This window comes from Ranitomeya imitator, chromosome 5 (assembly GCF_032444005.1).
Source record: "Ranitomeya imitator isolate aRanImi1 chromosome 5, aRanImi1.pri, whole genome shotgun sequence".
NCBI lineage: Eukaryota > Metazoa > Chordata > Amphibia > Anura > Dendrobatidae > Ranitomeya > Ranitomeya imitator.
Genome location: NC_091286.1, coordinates 576,173,436 through 576,197,185, shown reverse-complemented (window position 1 = coordinate 576,197,185; position 23,750 = coordinate 576,173,436). Strand labels below are relative to the sequence as shown.

Sequence of the window (23,750 nt, the reverse complement as noted above, 5' to 3'; positions counted from 1 at the left end):
ACTCATAGCCACCAGAGGGAGCCCATAGACAGAACTCGCCGAAGTACCATTCACGACAACAGGAGGGAGTTCGACAACAGAATTCACAACAGTACCCCCCCTTGAGGAGGGGTCACCGAACCCTCACCAGAGCCCCCAGGCCGATCAGGATGAGCCAAATGAAAGGCACGAACAAGATCGGCAGCATGAACATCAGAGGCAAAAACCCAAGAATTATCTTCCTGACCATAACCCTTCCACTTGACCAGGTACTGGAGTTTCCGTCTCGAAACACGAGAATCCAAAATCTTCTCCACCACATACTCCAACTCCCCCTCGACCAACACCGGGGCAGGAGGATCAACGGAGGGAACCATAGGCGCCACGTATCTCCGCAACAACGACATATGGAACACATTATGGATGGCAAAAGAAGCTGGAAAGTCCAAACGAAGGTCCAAGAGAGGCCTGGATGTCTTCCTGGAGCAGAACAATATTGTATCATACAATTAGGTTCTGTAGAAGGACGTAGATCTGGGGATTTATTATGATGGAATATAGGCTGAACTGGATGGACAAATGTCTTTTTTCGGCCTTACTAACTATGTTACTATGTTACTATGTTACTATGAAATGACACAGGATTAAGAACTTCAGAAATCTTATATGGCCCAATGAAACGAGGCTTAAACTTAGGAGAGGAAACCTTCATAGGAACGTGACGAGATGACAACCAAACCAAATCCCCAACACGAAGTCGGGGACCAGCACAACGCCAGCGTTTAGCGAAACGTTGAGCCTTCTCCTGGGACAATGTCAAATTGTCCACCACATGAGTCCAAATCTGCTGCAATCTGTCCACCACCGCATCCACACCAGGACAGTCCTAAGGCTCAACCTGCCCTGAAGAAAAACGAGGATGGAAACCAGAATTACAGAAAAAAGGAGAAACTAAAGAAGCCGAGCTGGCCCGATTATTAAGGGCGAACTCAGCCAAAGGCAAGAAGGACACCCAATCATCCTGATCAGCAGAAACAAAGCATCTCAGATACGTCTCCAAAGTCTGATTAGTTCGTTCGGTTTGGCCATTAGTCTGAGGATGGAAAGCCAAAGAAAAAGACAAATCAATGCCCATCTTAGCGCAAAAGGACCGCCAAAACCTCGAAACAAACTGGGAACCTCTGTCCGAGACGATGTTCTCCGGAATGCCATGCAAACGAACCACATGCTGGAAAAACAAAGGCACCAAATCAGAGGAGGAAGGCTATTTAGATAAGGGTACCAAATGGACCATCTTAGAGAAGCGATCACAAACCACCCAAATGACCGACATCTTTTGAGAAACAGGGAGATCAGAAATAAAATCCATGGAAATATGCGTCCAGGGCCTCTTCGGGATCGGCAAGGGCAAAAGCAACCCACTGGCACGAGAACAGCAGGGCTTAGCCCGAGCACAAGTCCCACAGGACTGCACAAAAGAACGCACATCCCGTGACAAAGAAGGCCACCAAAAGGATCTAGCCACCAAATCTCTGGTACCAAAGATTCCAGGATGACCAGCCAACACTGAACAATGAATCTCAGAAATAACTCTACTAGTCCATCTATCAGGGACAAACAGTTTCTCCGTAGGACAACGGTCAGGTCTATCAGCCTGAAACTTTTGCAGCACACGCCGCAAATCAGGGGAAATGGCAGACAAAATGACCCCTTCTTTAAGAATACCCGCCGGCTCCGGAACACCCGGAGAGTCAGGCATAAAACTCCTTGACAGGGCATCAGCCTTCACATTCTTAGATCCCGGAAGGTATGAAACCACAAAATCAAAACGGGAGAAAAAGAGCGACCATCGAGCCTGTCTAGGATTCAACCGTTTGGCAGACTCGAGATAAGTCAAATTCTTGTGATCCGTCAAGACCACCACGCGATGTTTAGCTCCTTCAAGCCAATGTCGCCACTCCTCAAATGCCCACTTCATGGCCAACAACTCCCGATTGCCCACATCATAATTGCGCTCAGCAGGCGAGAATTTTCTAGAAAAGAAGGCACAGGGTTTCATCACCGAGCCATCAGAACTTCTTTGCGACAAAACAGCCCCTGCTCCAATTTCAGAAGATGAACCTCAACCTGAAAAGGGAGCGAAACATCTGGCTGGCACAACTCAGGGGCAGAAGCAAAACGACGCTTCAACTCCTGAAAAGCCTCTTCAGCCGCAGAGGACCAATTGACCACATCAGCACCTTTCTTGGTCAAATCAGTCAACGGTTTAGCAATACTGGAAAAATTAGCGATGAAGCGACGATAAAAATTAGCAAAGCCCAGGAATTTCTGCAAGCTCTTCACAGATGTCGGCTGAGTCCAATCGTAAATGGCCTGAACTTTAACAGGGTCCATCTCGATAGTAGAAGGGGAAAAAATGAAACCCAAAAATGAAACCTTCTGAACTCCAAAGAGACACTTTGACCCCTTCACAAACAAAGAATTAGCACGCAGGACCTGAAACACCGTTCTGACCTGCTTCACATGAGACTCCCAATCATCCGAAAAGACCAAAATGTCATCCAAATATACAATCATGAATCTATCCAGGTACTCTCGGAAGATGTCATGCATAAAGGACTGAAACACAGATGGAGCATTAGAAAGCCCGAATGGCATAACCAGGTACTCAAAATGGCCCTCGGGCGTATTAAATGCCGTTTTCCATTCATCACCCTGTTCAATTCGCACAAGATTATACACACCACGCAGATCTATCTTGGTGAACCAACTAGCCCCCTTAATCCGAGCAAATAAATCAGACAGCAGCGGCAAAGGATACTGAAATTTGACTGTGATCTTATTAAGAAGGCGGTAATCAATACAAGGTCTCAAAGAACCATCCTTCTTGGCCACAAAAAAGAACCCTGCTCCCAATGGTGACGACGACGGACGAATATGACCCTTCTCCAATGATTCCTTTATATAACTCCGCATAGCGGCGTGCTCTGGCACAGATAAATTAAACAGACGGCCCTTAGGAAACTTACTACCAGGAATCAAGTTAATAGCACAGTCGCAATCCCTATGAGGAGGTAGGGCACCAGATTTGGGCTCTTCAAATACATCCCGGTAATCTGATAAAAACTCAGGGACTTCAGAAGGAGTGGAAGGCGAAATTGACAGCAATGGAACATCACCATGTACCCCCTGACAACCCCAGCTGGACACAGACATAGATTTCCAATCCAACACTGGATTATGGACCTGTAGCCATGGCAACCCCAAAACGACCACATCATGCAGATTATGCAACACCAAAAAGCAAATATCCTCCTGATGTGCAGGAGCCATGCACATGGTCAATTGAGTCCAGTACTGAGGCTTATTCTTGGCCAAAGGCGTAGCATCAATTCCTCTCAATGGAATAGGATACTGCAAGGGCTCCAAGAAAAAACCACAGCGCCTGGCAAACTCCAAGTCCATCAAATTCAGGGCAGTGCCTGAATCCACAAATGCCATTACAGAATATGACGGCAGAGAGCAAATCAGAGTAACGGACAAAAGAAATTTAGACTGTGCCATACCAATGATGGCAGACCTAGCGAACCGCTTAGTGCGCTTAGGACAATCGGAGATAGCATGAGTGGATTCACCACAGTAAAAACACAGCCCATTCCGACGTCTGTGTTCTTGCCGTTCAGCTCTTTTCAAAGTCCTATCACACTGCATAGGCTCAGGCCTATGCTCAGAGAATACCGCCAGATGGTGCACAGCTTTGCGCTCACGCATGCGCCGATCGATCTGAATGGCCAAAGACATAGACTCATTCAGACCAGCAGGCGTAGGAAATCTCACCATGACATCCTTAAGGGCTTCAAAAAGACCCTTTCTGAAAATTGCCGCCAGGGCACATTCATTCCACTGAGTAAGCACAGACCACTTTCTAAACTTCTGACAGTACACCTCCGCTTCATCCTGACCCTGACACAAAGCCAGCAAGATTTTCTCTGCCTGATCCACTGAATTTGGTTCATCATAAAGCAATCCAAGCGCCAGAAAAAACGCATCAACATCACGCAATGCAGGATCTCCTGGCGCAAGGGAAAATGCCCAGTCTTGAGGGTCACCATGCAACAAAGAAATAATGATTTTTACCTGTTGAACGGGGTCACCAGAGGAGCGGGGTTTCAAAGCTAGAAACAGTTTACAATTATTTTTGAAATTCAAGAACCTAGATCTATCCCCAGAAAATAAGTCAGGAATAGGAATTCTAGGCTCTAACATAGGATTCTGAACCACAAAATCTTGAATGTTTTGTACCCTTGCAGTGAGATGATCCACACAAGAGGACAGACCTTGAATGTCCATATCTACATCTGTGTCCTGAACCACCCAAAGGTCTAGGGGAAAAGAAAGACAAAACACAGTGCAAAGAAAAAAAAAAGGTCTCAGAAGTTCTCTTATCCCTCTATTGAGATGCATTAATACTTTGGGCCAGCTGTACTGTTATGACCTGGTGGTTAGGAGCACCCGGAATGACCTGATAGTTAAACCTCATACAGGACGAGCTCTGGGATGTGGGAGCTCTGCTGACCGCAAGCCCTAATCCTATCACACACACTAGAAATAGCCGTGGAGCGCTCCTGAACAGACCTAGGCGCCTCATCACAGCCTAAGATCTATCTAGCCCTAGAGATAGAAAATAAAGCCTACCTTGCCTCAGAGAAATTCCCCAAAGGTAAAGGAAGCCCCCACATATATTGACTGTGAGTAAAGTTGAAAGTCACAAACGCAGAAATGAAACAGGTTTCAGCAAAGGGAGGCCAGACTTACTAAATAGACAGAGGATAGGAAAGGTAACTTTGCGATCAGCACAAAAACCTACAAAAGACCACGCAGAGTGTGCAAAAAGCACCTCCGCACTGACTCACGGTGCGGAGGGGCCACTCTGCATCCCAGAGCTTCCAGCTAGCAAGACAAAATCATGCTAACCAGCTGGACAAGAAAACAGTGAACAAATAATGACTATCAGGAACTTAGCTTCTGCAGGAGAAGGCAGGTCACCAGAGAGATCCAGGAGCGAACTGATCCAATGCAAAAACATTGACAGCTGGCATGAAGTAACGATCTGAGAGGAGTTAAATAGAGCAGCCAACCAAAGGATAAATAACGTCACCTGTGTAAGGAACCTCAGAAGCAGCAGCTTCACTCATAGCCACCAGAGGGAGCCCATAGACAGAACTCGCCGAAGTACCATTCACGACCACAGGAGGGAGTTCGACAACAGAATTCACAACACCTAACCCTAATCCCAACGGTAACCCTAACCACACCTCTAACCCAGACACACCCCTAACCCAAATCCCAACCGTATTCCCAACCGTAAATGTAATCCAAACCCGAACCCTAACTTTAGCCCCAACCCTAACCCTAACTTTAGCCCCAACCCTAACTGCAGCCTTAACCCAAGCCCCAACCCTAACCCTAGCCCTAACCCTAGCCCTAACCCTAACCCTAGCCCCAACCCTAACCCTAGCCCCAACCCTAACCCTAGCCCCAACCCTAACCCTAACCCTAGCCCTAACCCTAGCCCTAACCCTAACCCTAACCCTAACCCTAACCCTAGCCCTAACCCTAGCCCTAACCCTAATGGGAAAATGGAAATAAATACATTTATTTAATTTTTTTATTTTTCCCTAACTAAGGGGGTGATGAAGGGGGTTTTGATTTACTTTTATAGCAGGTTTTTTAGTGGATTTTTATGATTGGCAGCCGTCACACACTAAAAGACGCTTTTTATTGCAAAAAATATTTTTTGCGTTACCACATTTTGAAAGCTATAATTTTTCCATATTTTGGTCCACAGAGTCATGTAAGGTCTTGTTTTTTGCGGGACGAGTTGACGTTTTTATTGGTAACATTTTCGGGCACGTGACATTTTTTGATCGCTTTTTATTCCGATTTTTGTGAGGCAGAATGACCAAAAACCAGCTATTCATGAATTTCTTTTGAGGGGGCATTTATACCATTGCGCGTTTGGTAAAATGGATAAAGCAGTTTTATTCTTCGGGTCAGTACGATTACAGCGATACCTCATTTATATCATTTTTTTATGTTTTGGCACTTTTATACAATAAAAACTATTTTATAGAAAAAATAATTATTTTTGCATCGCTTTATTCTGAGAACTATAACTTTTTTATTTTTTTGCTGATGATGCTGTATGGTGGCTCGTTATTTGCGGGACAAGATGACGCTTTCAGCGGTACCATGGTTATTTATATCTGTCTTTTTGATCGCGTGTTATTCCACTTTTTGTTCGGCGGTATGATAACTTTACTGAAGGGGTTAACTAGTGGGACAGTTTTATAGGTTGGGTCGTTACGGACGCGGCAATACTAAATATGTGTACTTTTATTGTTTGTTTTTTTATTTAGATAAAGAAATGTATTTATGGGAATAATATATTTTTTTCATTATTTAGGAATTTATTTTTTTATTTTTTTTTACACGTGTGGAAATTTTTTTTTTAACTTTTTTACTTTGTCCCAGATCGGTGATCTGATAGTTTGCACAGCACTCTGTCAGATCACCGATCTGACTTACAGTGCTGCAGGCTTACCAAGCGCCTGCTCTGAGCAGGCACTTGGTAAGCCACCTCCCTCCCTGCAGGACCCGGATGCCGCGGCCATCTTGGATCCGGGCCTGGAGGCGGGAGGGAGGTAAGGAGACCCTCGCAGCAACGCGATCACATCGCGTTGCTGCGCGGGTCTCAGGGAAGCCCGCAGGGAGCCCCCTCCTTGCGGAATGCTGCCCTATACCGCCGGAAACCGCGATCATATTTGATCGCGGTGTGCCGGGGGTTAATGTGCCGGGGCGGTCCGTGATTTCTCCTGGCACATAGCGCCGGATGTCAACTGCGATAGGCAGCTGACACCCGGCCGCGATCGGCCGCGCTCCCCCCGTGAGCGCGGCCGATCGCGCTGGACGTACTATTCCGTCCATGGGAATTAGGGCCCACCCCACATGGACGGAATAGTACGTCCAATGGCAGAAAGGGGTTAAAATGCAATAACGATCAAAAGAACGTATCTGCACCAAAATGGTATCATTAAAAACGCCAGCTCGGGACGCAAAAAAATAGGCCCTCAACCGACCCCTGATCATGAAAAATGGAGACACTATGGGTATTGGAAAATTGCGCAATTTTTTTTTTTTTTTTAGCAAAGTTTGGAATTTGTTTTCACTACTTAGATAAAATAGAACCTAGACATGTTTGGTGTCTATGAACTCGTAATGACCTGGAGAATCATAATGGCAGGTCAGTTTTAGCATTTAGTGAACCTAGTAAAAAAGCCAAACAGAAAACAAGTGTGGGATTGCACTTTTTGTGCAATTTAACAGCACTTGGAATTTTTTTCCTGTTTTCTAGTACATGACACGCTAAAACCAATGATGTCGTTCAAAAGTACAACTTGCTTCGCAAAAAATAAGCCCTCACATAGCCATATTGACCAAAAAATAAAAAAAGTTATGGCTCTGGGAAGGAGGGGAGCGAAAAACAAACACGGAAAAACGGAAAATCCATGGTCATGAAGGGGTTAAGGACACATATGGCAGCAGCGGCTCAGTATTGGGGTATCAGGTGCTGTAGGACACATACGGCAGCAGCGGCTCAGTATTGGGGTATCAGCAAGATGAGGAGTTTGCAGAGGTTGGGCATAGATATGAACAGTGCTGGAAATGTGAGAAGTAGTGTTGAGCGATACCGTCCGATACTTGAAAGTATCGGTATCGGATAGTATCGGCCGATACCCGAAAAATATCGGATATCGCCGATACCGATATCCGATACCAATACAAGTCAATGGGACATCAAGTATCGGAAGGTATTCTCATGGTTCCCAGGGTCTGAAGGAGAGGAAACTCTCCTTCAGGCCCTGGGATCCATAGGGATGTGTAAAATAAAGAATTAAAATAAAAAATATTGATATATTTACCTCTCCGGCGGCCCCTGAACTCAGCGCGGGTAACCGGCAGGCTTCTTTGTTCAAAATCAGCGCTTTTAGGACCTGAGAATCACGTCCCGGCTTCTGATTGGTCGCGGTCCACCCATGTGACCGCCACGCGACCAATCACAAGCCGCGACGTCACCGCAAGCTATTAACGCGCTCATTTTTAAAAATGAGCGCGTTAATGACTTTCAAAGACGTAGCGGCTTGTGATTGGTCGTGGCCACGCGACCAATCACAAGCCGCTACGTCTTTGAAAGTCATTAACGCGCTCGTTTTTAAAAATGAGCGCGTTAATAGCTTGCGGTGACGTCGCGGCTTGTGATTGGTCGCGGCCACGCGACCAATCACAAGCCGCTACGTCTTTGAAAGCCATTAACGCGCTCATTTTTAAAAATGAGCGCGTTAATAGCTTGCGGTGACGTCGCGGCTTGTGATTGGTCGCGTGGCCGCGACCAATCACAAGCCGCCACGTCTTTGAAAGTCATTAACGCGCTCATTTTTAAAAATGAGCACGTTAATAGCTTGCGGTGACGTCGCGGCTTGTGATTGGTCGCGGCCACGCGACCAATCACAAGCCGCTACGTCTTTGAAAGCCATTAACGTGCTCATTTTTAAAAATGAGCGCGTTAATAGCTTGCGGTGACGTCGCGGCTTGTGATTGGTCGCGGCCACGCGACCAATCACAAGCCGATACGTCTTTGAAAGCCATTAACGCGCTCATTTTTAAAAATGAGCGCGTTAATAGCTTGCGGTGACGTCGCGGCTTGTGATTGGTCGCGTGGCGGTCACATGGGCGGCCCGCGACCAATCAGAAGCCGGGACGTGATTCTCAGGTCCTAAAAGCGCTGATTTTGAACAACGAAGCCTGCCGGTTACCCGCGCTGAGTCCAGGGGCCGCCGGAGAGGTAAATATATCAATATTTTTTATTTTAATTCTTTATTTTACACATCTCTATGTATCCGATACCGATACCCGATACCACAAAAGTATCGGATCTCGGTATCGGAATTCCGATACCGCAAGTATCGGCCGATACCCGATACTTGCGGTATCGGAATGCTCAACACTAGTGAGAAGTAAAATGTGTTGTTGTATTCTCTGCAGACGAGTCCTGACTGGAGAAGTCAACATGTCGGTCTGGGCCAGATGGAAAAGATGGGAAAAAAGAACAACTCCATAAGAAGGAACATCAGCTGTAAGTCCATCTGTAACTGTACTGTGATCTCTTATAAGGTCTGCAGGATTTGTATCGTCCACTATTTGGTGGCCATATAGTAATATCAGTGTTCATTTTTGTATACAGATGTATTTTCAGTCACAGTGCGGTCATCTGCTGATGTTCCCCTATACTTACAATAAGCGTGCACCACATAGCTGTAGTCAGGATTACCTTGCTAGGGGCCCACAAAGATTTCTCAACCTCCCCCCCCAGCTGAAACCCTACCTACGAATCCGGGTTAGGGGTTATGGTTAGGGTTGGGATCAGGGTTAGGGGTGTGTTGGGGTTAGGGTTGGAGTTAGAATTGGGAGGTTCCACTGTTTAGGTACATCAGGGGGTCTCCAAACGCGACATGGCGCCACCATTGACTCCAGCCAATTCTGCAAGTCAAATGGTGCTCCCTCCATTCTGATCCCTGCCATGCGCCCAAACAGAGGCTATCCCCCACATACCGGGTATCGGCATACTCAGGAGAAATTGCATAGCAAATTTTGTGGTCCATTTTCTCCTGATAATCTTGTGAAAATAAAAAAAAATTGGTTCCAAAGTAAATTGTTTGTGAAAAAAGTAAAATGTTCATTTTTTTTCCCTTTCACATTGCTTTAGTTCTCGTGAAGCACCAGAAAGGTTCATAATCTTCTTGAATGTGGTTTTGTGCACCTTGAGGGGTGCAGTTTTTAGAATGGTGTCACTTTGGGGTATTTTCTGCCATATAGACCCCCAAACTCACTTGAAATGTGAGGTGGCCCCTAAAAAAAAATGGTTTTGCAAATCTTGTTGGAAAAATGAGAAATTGCTGGTCAACTTTTAACCCTTATAATGTCTTAACAAAAAAATATGTTTCCAAAATTGTGCTGTTGTAAAGTAGACATGTGGGAAATGTTATTTATTAACTAATTTGAGTGACACCCCTTCCTGATTTATGGGTACAAAAATTAAAAGTTTGAAAATTGCAAAATCTTTCAAGATTTTTGCCAAATTGCCATTTTTTCATAAATAAACACAAGTTATATCAAAGATATTGTACCACTAACATGAAGTACGATATGTCATGAAAAAAACAGTCTCAGAATCAGCGGGATACGTTGAAGCGTTCCAGAGTTATTACCTCATAAAGGGACAGTGGTCAGAATTGTAAAAATTGGGTTCGTCATTACGTACCAAATTGGCCCTGTCACTAAAGGGTTAAAATATTGTCGACAACTACGATGACTAATGTCTCACCGCTTCTGTCCACTCCTGCAATAAAATATGAAATCAAACTGATAATATTCCAGACTCGCCCTATGGACTTACTACTAGAGGTAAAGTCAGGTACGGACTGGGGATGAAATTCAGCCCTGGCATATGAAATCACACAGGCCCATGTTGTACCAGATGGAAATATATTACCACTATTACCCTGGATGGAGGAAAGGAAGTTTTATTACAACACCAATATTTCTAATTATACCCATGGCCTGCTGGGGTACGTGATGGAGTGACCGGCTTTGTGCTCCGTCACAACTGTTAACAGTATGGGTGTATTGAGAACAATGATTCTGTTAACAACATAGCACACAAGGCAGCCCACAAACAGACCAGCCCTTCTGGCATTTGCCAGAATAGGCAAATGGCCAGTCCGGCCCTGGGTAAAGTCTCTTGTCAACTAATCTGTGACTTTGAAACCCGTTTATCTGGATCCCAGGAAGCCTTCACTCCACGGTATATAAGTCACTGTGAGAATAGTTTCCATGTAGTCCGCCCATCCTCACTGTCTGTGCAGTACCTCCTCTCTGTAACATTATCATGCCTGCAGACTACAATGGCACCTGGGTCATGGAGACCAACGACAACTTTGATGGAGTGATGAAGGCACTAGGTATTCCAATTTTTTTCAGTTTTAAAAATGTGATGATACTTGGGGGTTATTGAGGGTCCTTAAGAATAAGGTTCGTGCTTACTTGGGCATTGTATCATATGTTCGAGGCTTCACTGAGATACAGGTGCATCTCACAAAGTTAGAATATCATCAAAAAGTAAATTTATTTCAGTTCTTCAATAGAAAAAGTGAAACTCATATATTAGATAGAGTCATTACAATCAGAGTGATCTATTTCAAGTATTTATTTCTGTTAATGTTAATGATTATGGCTTACAACCAATGAAAACCCAAAATACATTATCTCAGTAAATTATAATACTTCATAACATCAACTTGAAAAAAATTCTTAACACCCGAAATGTTGGCCTACTGAAATGTATATTCAGTAAATGCACTCGATACTTGGTCTGGGCTCCTTTGGCATCAATTCCTGCATCAATGCGGCGTGGCTTGGAGGCGATCAACCTGTGGTACTGCTGAGGTGTTATGGAAGCCCAGGTTGCTTTGATAGCAGCCTTCAGCTCGTTTGCATTGTTGGGTCTAGTGTCTCTCATCATCCTCTTGACAAATCTATGGGGTTAAGGTTAGGCGAGTTTGCTGGCCAATCAAGCACAGTGATACTGTTGTTTTTAAAGCAGGTATCAGTACTTTTGGCAGTGTGGACAGGTGCCAAGTTCTGCAGAAGAATGACATTTCCATCTACAAAAAGCTTGTCGGCACAGGGAGGCATGAAGTGCTCTAAAATTTCCTGGTAGACGGCTGCGCTGACTTTGGTCTTGATAAAACACAGTGGACCTACACCAGCAGATGACATGGCTCCCCAAACCATCACTGATTGTGGAAACTTCACACTAGACCTTGGAAATCAAGGTCCCAGAGACTGGAGGAAGAGTGGAGAGACAGACAATCCAAGCTGCTTGACGTCTAGTGTGAAGTTCCCACAATCAGTGATGGTTTGGGTAGACATGTCACCTGCTGAAACACTTGAAGTACATCACTCTGTTTGTAGTGACTCTATATAATACATGAGTTTCACTTTCTGTATTGAAGAACTAAAATAAATTAACTTTTTGTTGATATTCTAATTTTGTGAGAAGCACTTGTAATTCATGCAGCAGTATAGGTAAAGGTGCAGGATTTGGCTCAGGATCACATGTTGCATCTGAATTGTGCTGCACGGGCAAAACCACAGTTTACCATGAAGTCCAGTGGATCTGTGGCAATGTATAACATCCGTGTGCTATACCTGCACTGGATCGGACTTACAGCAATTCATGGTAACTTGCATTTGTGGATTGTGCTCATGTGTCTACAGTTCTCACCCTTTTCATACACTACTGCTCCCAGGTGTTACAGGAACCAGATCTGTTTGTTAGGTGTTGGCTAATTTTAGGGTTCACCAGCCACGGCTGCAGTCTATCGCTTGGTGACATAGACTAGGAGTGTGCACTTCCATGCTTTCAGAGCCAACAAGTACTGCTGGGCAGAGTGCTAGATTCGGCCAGCTGCAGAGCCTCTAATGTCCTCCGATTCCACCTCTGCTTGCCACATTGGAGGATTCACAGTTCTGGCCAGTTGTGTGACAATGACTCTGATCCAATCTCTCACACATCAGGAGCATATTGCCCTCGAGCAAGCAGGAAGGTGGGAGGTCTGGGAGCTTTGTGCTCCTGAAGTAAGATGGTGCCACAACCCCTCTAAGTAATGATAGGGAATGTGCACATTGTCACGATTCCCCAGTATCGCCTGTGTGAGTGGGTCACATGCCCACTAGATATGTCCGAATTCTCACAATTCACTTCTATGGAAAGAAGCACGTGACCACAAGTAAGCAAACTGCATACATGCGCTCATGTGACCACCCACTCATACCGGCAATGCCAGCAGGCTAGGGTCACATCAAGTAACTGCAGACTTTTGTCCCAAGCCTTGACTACCCCTTTAATATGCGTATGCTGTCATGTGGAAGATTAATTGCATCTAGGTAAGTGTAGAAAGGCCGTACTGGGGGCCCACGGCACGTAAAGGGAGGCCGCCATGACGGGGTTACGTGGGACCTGGGGAGCTGGAGCAGTTAGAAGGGATACGGTGGTAAGGGGTTAACTGGGAACTTGAGGGGTGGCTTTAGGGGCATTTTTTGAAAATAAGGGGTGGAACTAGGGGACTGTGGGGAGGGGGCACATAAAAAGGGGCACGCTCCTCACGCAGGCATCCATTTTAGGTGCCTGCGTGACAAGTGAGGAATCTCTGTCACACTTACCAGAATGGACGTTGAAGCGATCCTCCAGCGTCTCCGGACGGCAGCCAGCTCCCAGGGGACAGATTGGCTGAATGCATCCGTTAACAGCCTTCTCCAGGGGACATCGGGAGCACCATCGCAGGCACCGCAGGACGGGCGCCGGCCGCGGAGGACTAGGCCTCCGGCGCGCCTAAGCCCGGACATCATCCCCAGGGCCCGGCGCCGAAATAGGAGCCCCTCTGCGGACCCTCCGGTAAGCAGCGCTGTTCCCTCCACCTCACAGCGCGGCGCCGGGAGGAATCCTCCAGTGCGGCGGGGCCTACAACGGGGGGTGGATCCTTCCTCCCCTCCTTCAGTGTCCAGGCGACGTGGGGCGGCAGGAGCAGGAGCCGGTACGGCGGCCGCCAGCATGCCCGCTGGCGCCGCTCAGCGTGGGAGGCAGCGACAGCCGAGGAGACGGGGGTCAGGTGCGGTGGCCCCTCAGCGCCGAGGATTATGCGGGCGGCAGTCGGCTGGCCCTGGCATCAGCGTGCGGCCTTCTGCAGTGCACAGCTCTGGAGTCTTCAACGCAGCAGCGCCCTCTGCTGGTGGTGGCCTGGATATTGCAAGTTCTGCGCCCTCTGCTGGTGTTGGCCGGGATTTTCCTGCAGCTGCGCCCTCTGCTGGTGATGGCCGGGATTTTCCTGGATCTGCGCCCTCTGCTGGTGATGGCCGGAACTTTCCTGGATCTGCGTCCTCTGCTGGTGGTGGCAGAAATTTTCCGGATTCCGGCAGGCGACATTCCGTCGCTTCGGTACGCAGTGCCGGGGACGTATCCGTGGCAAGGAGCCGCACATCTTCCATCGGGCGGCAGGATGCTGGCTCGGCCTTTTCCCTTTCCGCAGCACCAGGGCAGTCGACGGCATCACCGAGTCGCCAGGACACGGATACGGCCGCCAGGAGTTCGGCGGGCAACATCGCGGATCAAGCCGGTCGGGATGCAGGACACCTTCGGCTGGGAGCTGGATCTTCGGCTGCTGGGCTCACAGCACCCAGGCAGCTAGGTGAGAACATTTTCCCTATCTTTAATTTGCCAGGCATAGTTTCCCCTGAAGCTAGGAATACTGACATTACTTCGGGAGTTGCTAGCGGGGGTATGGGTTTAATCCTTAGAGGTTTAGGGGAGCTAGCGGGCTTGTGGGGGTCCGGTCTTAGCAGGGGGTCTTTGCCGTCAGCTGCTTGGTTGGGAAATACGGGGTCGTTTGAGGGGTCTAGACAGTTGTCTGAAGTTACGGGTACATCCAGCAGTGCGGGTCCTGCGGCAGACACGGGGAGCTCATCAAGGGAGAAGGACGGAACAGCACCAGGGCCTGGGTCAGGAATTGATGCACCAGGTGAGGGAGCTTTGCAGGATAAGGAAAAGGAGGATGTACCGCAACTAGACGATGCGGCTAGGGGGGAGGTCTATGTCTGCTTCGAGGGCCCGTTAGGGGCACATTTAAAACAAGAGGTTAGGGAAAAAATCTGGAAAGGGGAGTACATAGAAATATTTTCTCTTTTACCCCTAGAGAGATTTAATTTGGATAGACCTAGAAGGGAGGACTCTAAAAAAGAAGATGAGGAGAAACGGAGATATAGGCTGATTCCCAGATCATTTTCAAATTGGCTGCAAGCTTTCGCTATTATGGCTAGCGTAATCGGGGAGAAGGCCCCGTAAAATTGCTCGGCATTATTTTGTTACTTAGATGCCATAGGGGAGGCTTACAGGACCTATGGGGGACAGGGTTGGTTACGCTATGACGAACAGTTTCGTCAGCGTAAGGCTTTTAGGCCAAGTATCAGGTGGGATCACAAGGACATAGCGTTGTGGATGAGAGTTATGGTCCCGTCCCGTTTAGGTCAGACTAGCCAGCCTTTTCACGGGGGCGCCGGGAGTTCAGGGCAGTCAGGACACTCGGCGGCTTTGCAGAAGGGACTGTGTTTCGCCTTCAATGATGGCATATGCAGATTCGGGAGCAAGTGTAAATATAGGCACGAGTGTTCAACCTGCGGGGGGGTGCATAGCGCTTCAAAATGTTTCAGGGGTAACAGGCAAAAAGTTGGAGATTCAGCTGACAAAAGGGGTGACTCCGGTGCAGTGGGTCGTGATGGAGGCCTTTCTAAGTAGATACCCTGATAGGTCAGCTGCAGTTTTATTGCGCGACGGTTTTAAGGAGGGTTTCAAAATCCCTTATGTTGAGCAGGATGTTAGTTTAAAAAGAAAAAATTTGAAATCGGCGTTACAATTCCCGGAGGTCGTGTCGGAGAAGTTGAATAAGGAAGTTGCTCTGGGAAGAATGGCAGGCCCGTTTGTCGCCCCTCCGATTGCAAATCTGAGGGTGTCACCTCTTGGCGTGGTCCCTAAGAAAGAACCTAATAAATTTAGGTTAATCCATCACCTGTCATTTCCGAAGGGATCTTCGGTTAATGATGGTATTGATCCCGAGTTGAGTTCGGTGTCGTACTTATCATTCGATTCAGCGATGGAGTGGGTTAGAGCATGTGGAAAGGGGGCTAAGCTGGCTAAGACCGACATCGAAGCGGCCTTTCGTTTGTTGCCAGTTCATCCTGACAGTTTGCATTTATTGGGTTGTTTTTGGGATGGCGGCTTCTTTGTTGATCGTTGTCTTCCCATGGGTTGCTCGATTTCATGTGCTTACTTTGAGGCCTTCAGCACGTTCCTAGAATGGGTGGTGAAAGATGTGTCTGGGATACGCTCATGTTCGCACTATCTGGATGACTTTCTGTTTATAGGGCCAGCGGAATCAGCAGATTGTTCGATTTTGTTGCATACAATGGAGAGTGTGACAAAAAACTTCGGGGTGCCTTTGGCGGAGGATAAAACAGTTGGTCCGGTGACAGTGTTGAGCTTCCTAGGCATTGAAATCGACACGGTAGCAATGGAATGTAGGCTACCTGCAGACAAGGTTACCGCGTTGCGCCAAGATGTGGTTAATACGATTGGTTTGAAGAAGATAAATTTGCGCAGTTTGCAATCGTTGTTAGGGAAACTGAACTTTGCATGTAGGATCATGCCGATGGGTCGAGCGTTCTGCCGCCGCCTATCCTTGGCAACAGTAGGGGTAAAGTCCCCTTTGCATTTCATCAGGATAAAGAAAGAGTTTCGGGACGATTTGAAGATGTGGGCGGATTTTCTGGACGAGTACAATGGCAGATCTCTGTGGATTCAGCCGGTGGCAGATGCTACCTCCTTGGGCATTTTGGTGCATGTCGTTGAAATGAGTGGCTTTGGTCTTTTCTTTCATGGTAGCTGGTCAGCAGCGGCTTGGCCGGAAGAATGGAAGGAGGAGGGGTTAACAAACAACCGGCTACTGTTGCATTTGTTCCCCAGGGTAGTTGCGTTGGCCCTGTGGGGTGACAAATTGAGGAATTTGAAGATTTCTTTTCATTGTGAGCATGTTGGAACGGTGACGGCGGTAAACTCGTTGTCAGCGGCTACGCCTGCAGTAGTGAAGGTCTTGCAGCACTTGGTTTTCCTGGGTCTTAAGTTTAACTTATGGATTGTATCTGAAGTTAGCTTGTCAGCGCCTGATCCAATAGTTGTTGCTCTTTCTCAATTTCAGTGGCAGCTTTTCCGGGATTTGGCACCACAGGCGGAGAGCGCGGGCCGGGATTGTCCAGTGGAGTTGTGGAACCTGCCGCGAGGGCCGTAACAGAGTTATTTACCAAATCGCTCGCGGATTCATCTTGGTCTCATTATAATCAGGCTTGGAGCTTGTGGGAATCCTGGATGTCAAGTATGGACCAGGATATGGAGGAGGAGTATGGTTTGTTGTTGTTCTTAGGTCATCATTGGGAGGCAGGTTGGTCTGTGACACGTTTGAATAAGTTTCTGGCGGGGCTAGCCTTCAACCTTAAATGGAGGGGGGGTAAGGATATAACGAAATCCTTCTTGGTTCGGCAAGTTGTTCGGGGTTGGAAGAAAGGCTGGAAGGCTTCGGACGGTCGCCGACCCGTATCTTATGAGGTGCTCTCAGCCATTGAGCGGAAGTTGCAAGAGGTGTGTTTTTCCGAATGGGAAGTGGTTCTGTTCTGTGCAGCCTTTTCTTTGGCCTTCTTTGGGGCATTTCGGTTAGGTGAGTTGGTTAGCCCGTCCGTTAGTAAAAAAGGTATTTTGTTAAGAGAAAACGTGGATGTCGAAGGGAATAAGGTGGTAGTGTTTATTAAGGCTTCCAAAACGGACGTGTATGGGAAAGGGTGCAAAGTGGTGTTGTTCAATGTTGAAGGATCCCCGGTGTGCCCGGTGGCATCCGTGAAGAAGTACATGGCAAAGGGCGGGGTGTTAGACGAGCCATTCTTGGTGCACGAAAATGGGTCTTTCTTGTCCCGTTTTCAGTTTATTTCTGTTTTTAGGAAATGTTTGGCGGCAGCGGGCTTACCTGCAAAACAATATAGTGGTCACTCCTTCAGGATCGGGGCAGCGACTGAGGCCGCTAGGTGGGGCCTTGGTGAGGATGTGGTTCGGAGAATTGGGAGGTGGGAATCTTCAAGATTCCAGTCGTATGTTCGCCCAAACCTATTGTGAGTTAGAAGCTGTGTTAAGTTAATTGTTTGTTGCCTTTCTTTCTGTGTTGCAGGGCCTGATCCGATGCTCGTCTGGATCATGGGGCATTCGTATGTTGTATGGGCTGCGTTGCGTGCTGCGGTTCGTCCGGACGGTCGTCAGTTGGGTCTTTCTCGAGAGACAGTGACTTTACGATGGATCGGTAAAAGGGGGATGGTGTGGAAGGAATGGTTACCTGAATTTCATCATTTTGTTAGACTGGATAGTGTGCCGGAGATCGTGGTGATACATTTAGGGGGGAATGATTTGGCTAAACGGTCTTGTAGGGAGCTGATTAAGGATATCAAATTCGATATCCTGAGGTTCTGGGTCATGTTTCCAAAAGTGTTGTTGGTGTGGTCCGACATCATTCCCCGTAAAAGATGGATAGGTGCTAGATCACACGAGGGGGTGAACAGGGCCCGGATTAAAATAAACAGGGCCATATCTCGGTTTATGGTGAGGAATGGCGCGTTGGCCGTGAGACATGTGGACTTGGAATCGGGTCAAGGAGCTTACTGGAGAGCTGATGGCGTGCACCTGAACGCGGTGGGTAATGATATGTGGTGTTTGGCTATCCGTAGTGGCATTGAATTAAGCTTGAAGGTGTGGAGGGACATGAATGGCTAAGGTGTCAGGCCATTCGTGTTCGTGGCGGGGGTGGAGGTCCTCGAAGTCGGTGGAAATGGTAAATCGTGGTTCAATGGGGTGGGGATCTTGAGAGGTCCTGGACACCCCATGAGAGAATTTAACAAGGCGCGGTACGGTTATTCCGCGTGAGGTGGATTTATGGACCCCTGGCATGGGGGTGGGTTCGGTGGACCAGGATTGGTTGTTATCTATCCCTGAGCTGGTGCTTTACGGCTGGGGGTAAGACTCATCCTGGGCTGAACATTGTGGAGTTTTTGGGATACTGAGTTTTTTATAACTTTGGGGCTTCGAGGACCGCCCCTCCTATTCTGGGTTGTCATAAAAGTTCTGTTATCTTTTATTTAATAAAATGGCTGCTGTGGCCAATTAAATCCAACATATGTCTCCGTCTGCTGTTTTGAGTACGTTAGAAGTTTATTCTTTAGATTGTTAAGAGATCTGTTTAAGGGGGTTGGGGTAATTTTTTTCCAGGTCACGGAACTCACGTATACCCTATGTCATGTAAAATTCTATGCACTTGCTGCAGAAATGTCATTCAGATGTGTGAACTGATTTCAAACTTCTACAAGTCTGCCGTATCCGCCAGGAGTGATGAACCCGGTGGACAGCATTGCTACCTCCTAGTTATAGTGACATTGTAAATCCATATAAGAAGGAACACAGACAAAGATACTGCACACACTGGCATGTATGAGAGGGTAGCACCTAACAATATAAATAGATGTACAGTATTCATAGAAAAAACTACTATATCATAAATAAATCTACCTATTATATCAAACAAGATCAATAAAGTGCATAAGCAATGCTACCAAATTCCAAAAAGTGCTATGTGCCCTTATGAGTATTCTCTGCTAACCTGCAAGGTGTCTAGTGCATTAAGCGGTAGAAAGTGCTTAAGTGCAAAACATAATAAGGAGCAAGTATAGGCATAAGTGCATGACATGACTAATGAAGCAGAGGGCTGTGAGGCCATTAAGCACACATGCACTAGACACCTTGCAGGTTAGCAGAGAATACTCAGAAGGGCACATAGGACTTTTTGCAGACTTAGGCAGCACTAAGCACTTTGGCAGACATAGGTAGGACAATCCTATATTGGGTATGTACGCCTTAATGAACATTTGATCTACATATGATGTATCCCTAATTATATCTACCTATCTGTGGATTTTTAGTGAGTTGTTATACTTATCCAGATTAATTATTTATGAAGCATTTGGCTCGTATATTTACATTCAAGCATGATGGCCATTTATGAAATTTGGTAGCATTGCTTATGCACTTTATTGATCTTGTTTGATATAATAGGTAGATTCATTTATGATATAGTGGTTTTTTCTATGAATGCTGTACATCTATTTATATTGTTAGGTGCTACCCTCTGATACATGCCAGTGTGTGCAGTATCTTTGTCTGTGTTCCTTCTTATATGTATGTCAATGTTATATTGTATTGGAATAAAATTTATTTAATTTTATATTGGGCGTTTGACTTCCTTATGAGTTCCTTTTGGTTAGATTGATATTGGAAGTGCCATTTATCTAGGCCTAGTGCTGTTTTTTGATTCATTGTAAATCCAGTCTGAGCCCCATCATCACACTTTTTAAATTTCCTCTACTGGGACTTAAAGGGGTTGCCCAGGCTTGGGGCAGAAGTCTGCAGTCACTGTATGTAACTGCAGACTTGTGGATCTTCTCAGTCCACAGTGAGCGCAGTCAGAATTCGCCAGTGATGTGATTACAAGTATGTGATTTGTAGACTTCGGCCACATTCCAACTAGACGTGTCCGGCCTCGCTCTGTTCACCTGTATTGAGTGAGGCTGCACACGTCTAGTTGGCACGTGACCCCATGTATCCAAATCACACCAGTGCCATTTTGCTGCAGCCTGCAACCAGATTTCTCTGAGCAAGTGCTGCCCGCGGCTACCACGGAGCCGGCTGGGAATTTTTAACATTATGAAGATACTTAGACCAGAGAAAGCTGCAGGGGCGTGACGGAGATGAAGACCCTATCTACAGTCCCAGCCCACAGGCCCGTCCCGATGCAGGAACAGCTTATTGCACCAAAACTTCTAATGGGAATTAAAGAATAATCAGGCTGCGGATTTCTGCAGTGAAGGCACCTAGTAAACCAACAGCACAGCGCCTTTATGCATGTACCTTTAGTTTATGGTGCCTGATCCTGATGACAGGTTCTCTTTAAGACACATTTAGGTAAGACAGTCTGTGGCTTGTAGTACTTGGGACTGATAAATTACTTTTGGCTACCAAACACCATTCTGTGGCGCCCTCTGCTGGTAATTTCAGAAAATGCACACTTATTTGAAAGTTGTGAAAATATTCTAGGATTATATCTGCCCATCATCTGATCAGTCCAAACACTGCTATTGAATGATTGTGATCACAATGGAAATTGCATTATTTTGCAATAATATTATTCTAATAATAGGAAAAAGAGCTGTGCATGTAAATACAGGGATCAGACTATTGCTCAAGTCACACAGATCTTGACGATTGATTGAATGTTCCCTTCACTCTGCAGATATTGACTTTGCCACCCGGAAGATTGCTGCTCATTTGACCCAGACTAAAGAAATAATTCAAAATGGAGATAAGTTTCAGACAAAGACCCTCAGCACATTCAGGAATTACGAGGTCGACTATACAGTCGGGGTAGAATTTGAGGAGAAGACTAAAAACCTGGACAATCGCGTGGTGCAGGTCCGTTCGCGCCGACTGTCTATGGACAGAAATTCTATTTTTCACTGTTCACATTTGTGAAACTGATGATTGTTATATTCTTGTTTTTAGACCTTGGTGTCTTGGGAAGGGGACAAACTTGTCTGTGTTCAGAAGGGCGAGAAGAATAACCGCGGCTGGAAGTCATGGATCGAGGGAGACAAAATGTTCTTGGTAAGGAATTAAAGCACATCTTCAGGAACATTGATTTTTATTTAAATGCATTTATTTTGGGCCAAAATAATTTATATTATTTAGTTTATATCAAACATTTTTCACCAGGCTGCTTGTTTCACTGCACATTACTTGCTGCAGAATGAGTTAACTGAGAATCTGTCAGTGAAACTTGCTCTGACAGGGAGTTTATAACTCTTATCTTAAGTATTTGGTCCAGAAATTTCTACACAATTTCTGCATCTCTTGGCAGGAAAATTGCTCCTCTCATCTGATCTATGACAACTAAACACAAGGACTTTGAGCTGAACTTTGAAGTGGTCATAAAGCGCCTACAGGAGCTCCAGATAAAAACTAATCGCAACTAAAAGCTCCGAGCAGAGACAGATTCTCAGTTAACTCATTCTACAGACAGCACTGTACAGAAACTAAAGACGCGGAAAGTTCAAAGGGGCAAAAGTATTAATAAAATCCAATTGCAAAAATTAGTTTTACCCAAAATAATTGCACTGAAGAAAAAAAATGCCCCTGAAGGAGTCCATCGGCTTTAAGGTTTTAGTGTCATCCTATGCAAAGTTGTATTTTACACCTAAACATAGAAACATTATATAATGGATAACTGTAGTCTAGTGGCGCTGAGAAGCAAACTCATTTTCAGGATCTCTGCTGCCTGTGAGTGAACGAGACCCTAATATTTTGCTACAATTGCATCCAGTATAGGCAATCATTTGTGATCTATATAACTTGGGGCTGATATATCAAAGCTTTTATGCCAGAAAAGTTACTTAAAAGCTCTGAAAAGTAGCACGTTTTACATAACGGGAACTTGTACAGGAACCTGGCAACTTTGGTGTTTTCGGACAAGTTGTAATCAGCTTCACCAAAATTGGCGGAGCTGGGTAGGCGTCTGGGCGGGATGAGGCGTAACCACACTCACCCATCAAATTCATCACGTGTCAGCATTTTGTACCCCAGAAGTGCCGTGTGTCAATGACTGGAGTAGCATTTCTGGCACGGCACATGGAGGCACACGCCACCCAGGAGTACCGTATTCATTAAATGGTGCGCTACACCCGTCTGGATGAATCGGCCTCATCGTGGGCACAATGTTCCCCCCACACTTTAGCACGGAGGCCCACCGGAGGATTCTCCTGCTCTACTGTGGGTCAGTCCAAACCTGCTCTGGTGGGACAGCCCCACACTGTGTATCCCCACTTACAGCTGTAGTGTGGAATCAGAGGGTGGATAATACTGAAAAATCCACTTGATCACTGCCAGCATGTGCTGAAGATCTGTGTGAACCCCAGCGTTACTCACTGTACTGTACCTTTATATTTCAGGACCTGTTTTGTGAGGATCAAGTTTGCCATCAGGTTTTCAAAAAGAAGAACTAAGCAGCACTCCGGACTGTCTGCAAACTGCCATTTTATTAATAAAAAATAAAGACGTTTGTAAGAAAGTCTAACATTTATTGTATGAGTGTAATCAATCATTCCTAGACATAAAAATGCATCCTCACCGTAGAACAGCCAGTATTATCCACCAGAGCGGCATTTACAATTCTGCTGTCTTCAGATCTGAAATCTCCCAGTATTTCATAAAGACGCTGTCATAAGTTCTTAAATGGTTAAAATGGCAAACTGCTGATAAAGACAATTTTTAATACAATTGCGCTCTGCTCATTGCCTTGGCTACTGGCCACCCTAGGGTGTATTCAATGTGCTTCTTCATTGGATCTACAGAGGATGAGCGGTTCCATGGTGAAAGCACTGGGAGAGATTGCTCCAATATGGGGAGATACTCTCCTATGCAGGCGCCCGTGGATTTCGATCTTATCACGGACCACCATGCACGGTCTGGCTGCGGGTCTCCTGATCACCGCTTCACATATTTCTATGAGGTTGTCATGCTCAGGCCAGTCTGTACAATGCGGCCTGTGATTGGACTGAAATCCACGGACGTCTGTATGGGCACCTTTAACCCTTATATGTCTGCAGATGATGGCTATATATCACCACGGTCAGGCTGCCGTCACACTAGCAGTATTTGGTCAGTATTTTACCTCAGTATTTGTAAGCCAAAACCAGGAGTGGGTGATAAATGCAGAAGTGGTGCATATGTTTCCATTATACTTTTCCTCTAATTGTTCCACTCCTGGTTTTGGCTTACAAATACTGAGGTAAAATACTGACCAAATACTGCTAGTGTGACGGCAGCCTAACAGAAAAAGCCCCTGGAGATCGATGTCAGGTGGCCTATGACGATTACCATCGATAACTGTGTATAATATGTTTGATATGTA

General features: G+C 46.2%; 1 protein-coding gene across 1 annotated transcript; it reads left to right on the top strand.

Moving 5' to 3' along the window:
- Positions 1-10,901: 10,901 nt before the first annotated feature.
- LOC138638488 (retinol-binding protein 2-like) lies at positions 10,902-22,913 on the top strand. Its single transcript, XM_069727821.1, has 4 exons — positions 10,902-11,057; positions 21,078-21,256; positions 21,347-21,448; positions 22,789-22,913. Exons 1-4 carry the CDS (start codon positions 10,985-10,987, stop codon positions 22,840-22,842), a joined length of 408 nt encoding a protein of 135 aa, XP_069583922.1. The 5' UTR covers positions 10,902-10,984; the 3' UTR covers positions 22,843-22,913.
- The last annotated feature ends 837 nt before the right edge of the window (positions 22,914-23,750 follow it).

Coding starts and splice junctions, on each gene's coding strand:
- LOC138638488 (XM_069727821.1), top strand. CDS start 10,985: ATGCCTGCAGACTACAATGGCACCTGGGTCATGGAGACCAACGACAAC. Junction 11,058..21,077: donor TGGAGTGATGAAGGCACTAG/GTATTCCAATTT, acceptor TTCACTCTGCAG/ATATTGACTTTGCCACCCGG. Junction 21,449..22,788: donor AGGGAGACAAAATGTTCTTG/GTAAGGAATTAA, acceptor TTTATATTTCAG/GACCTGTTTTGTGAGGATCA.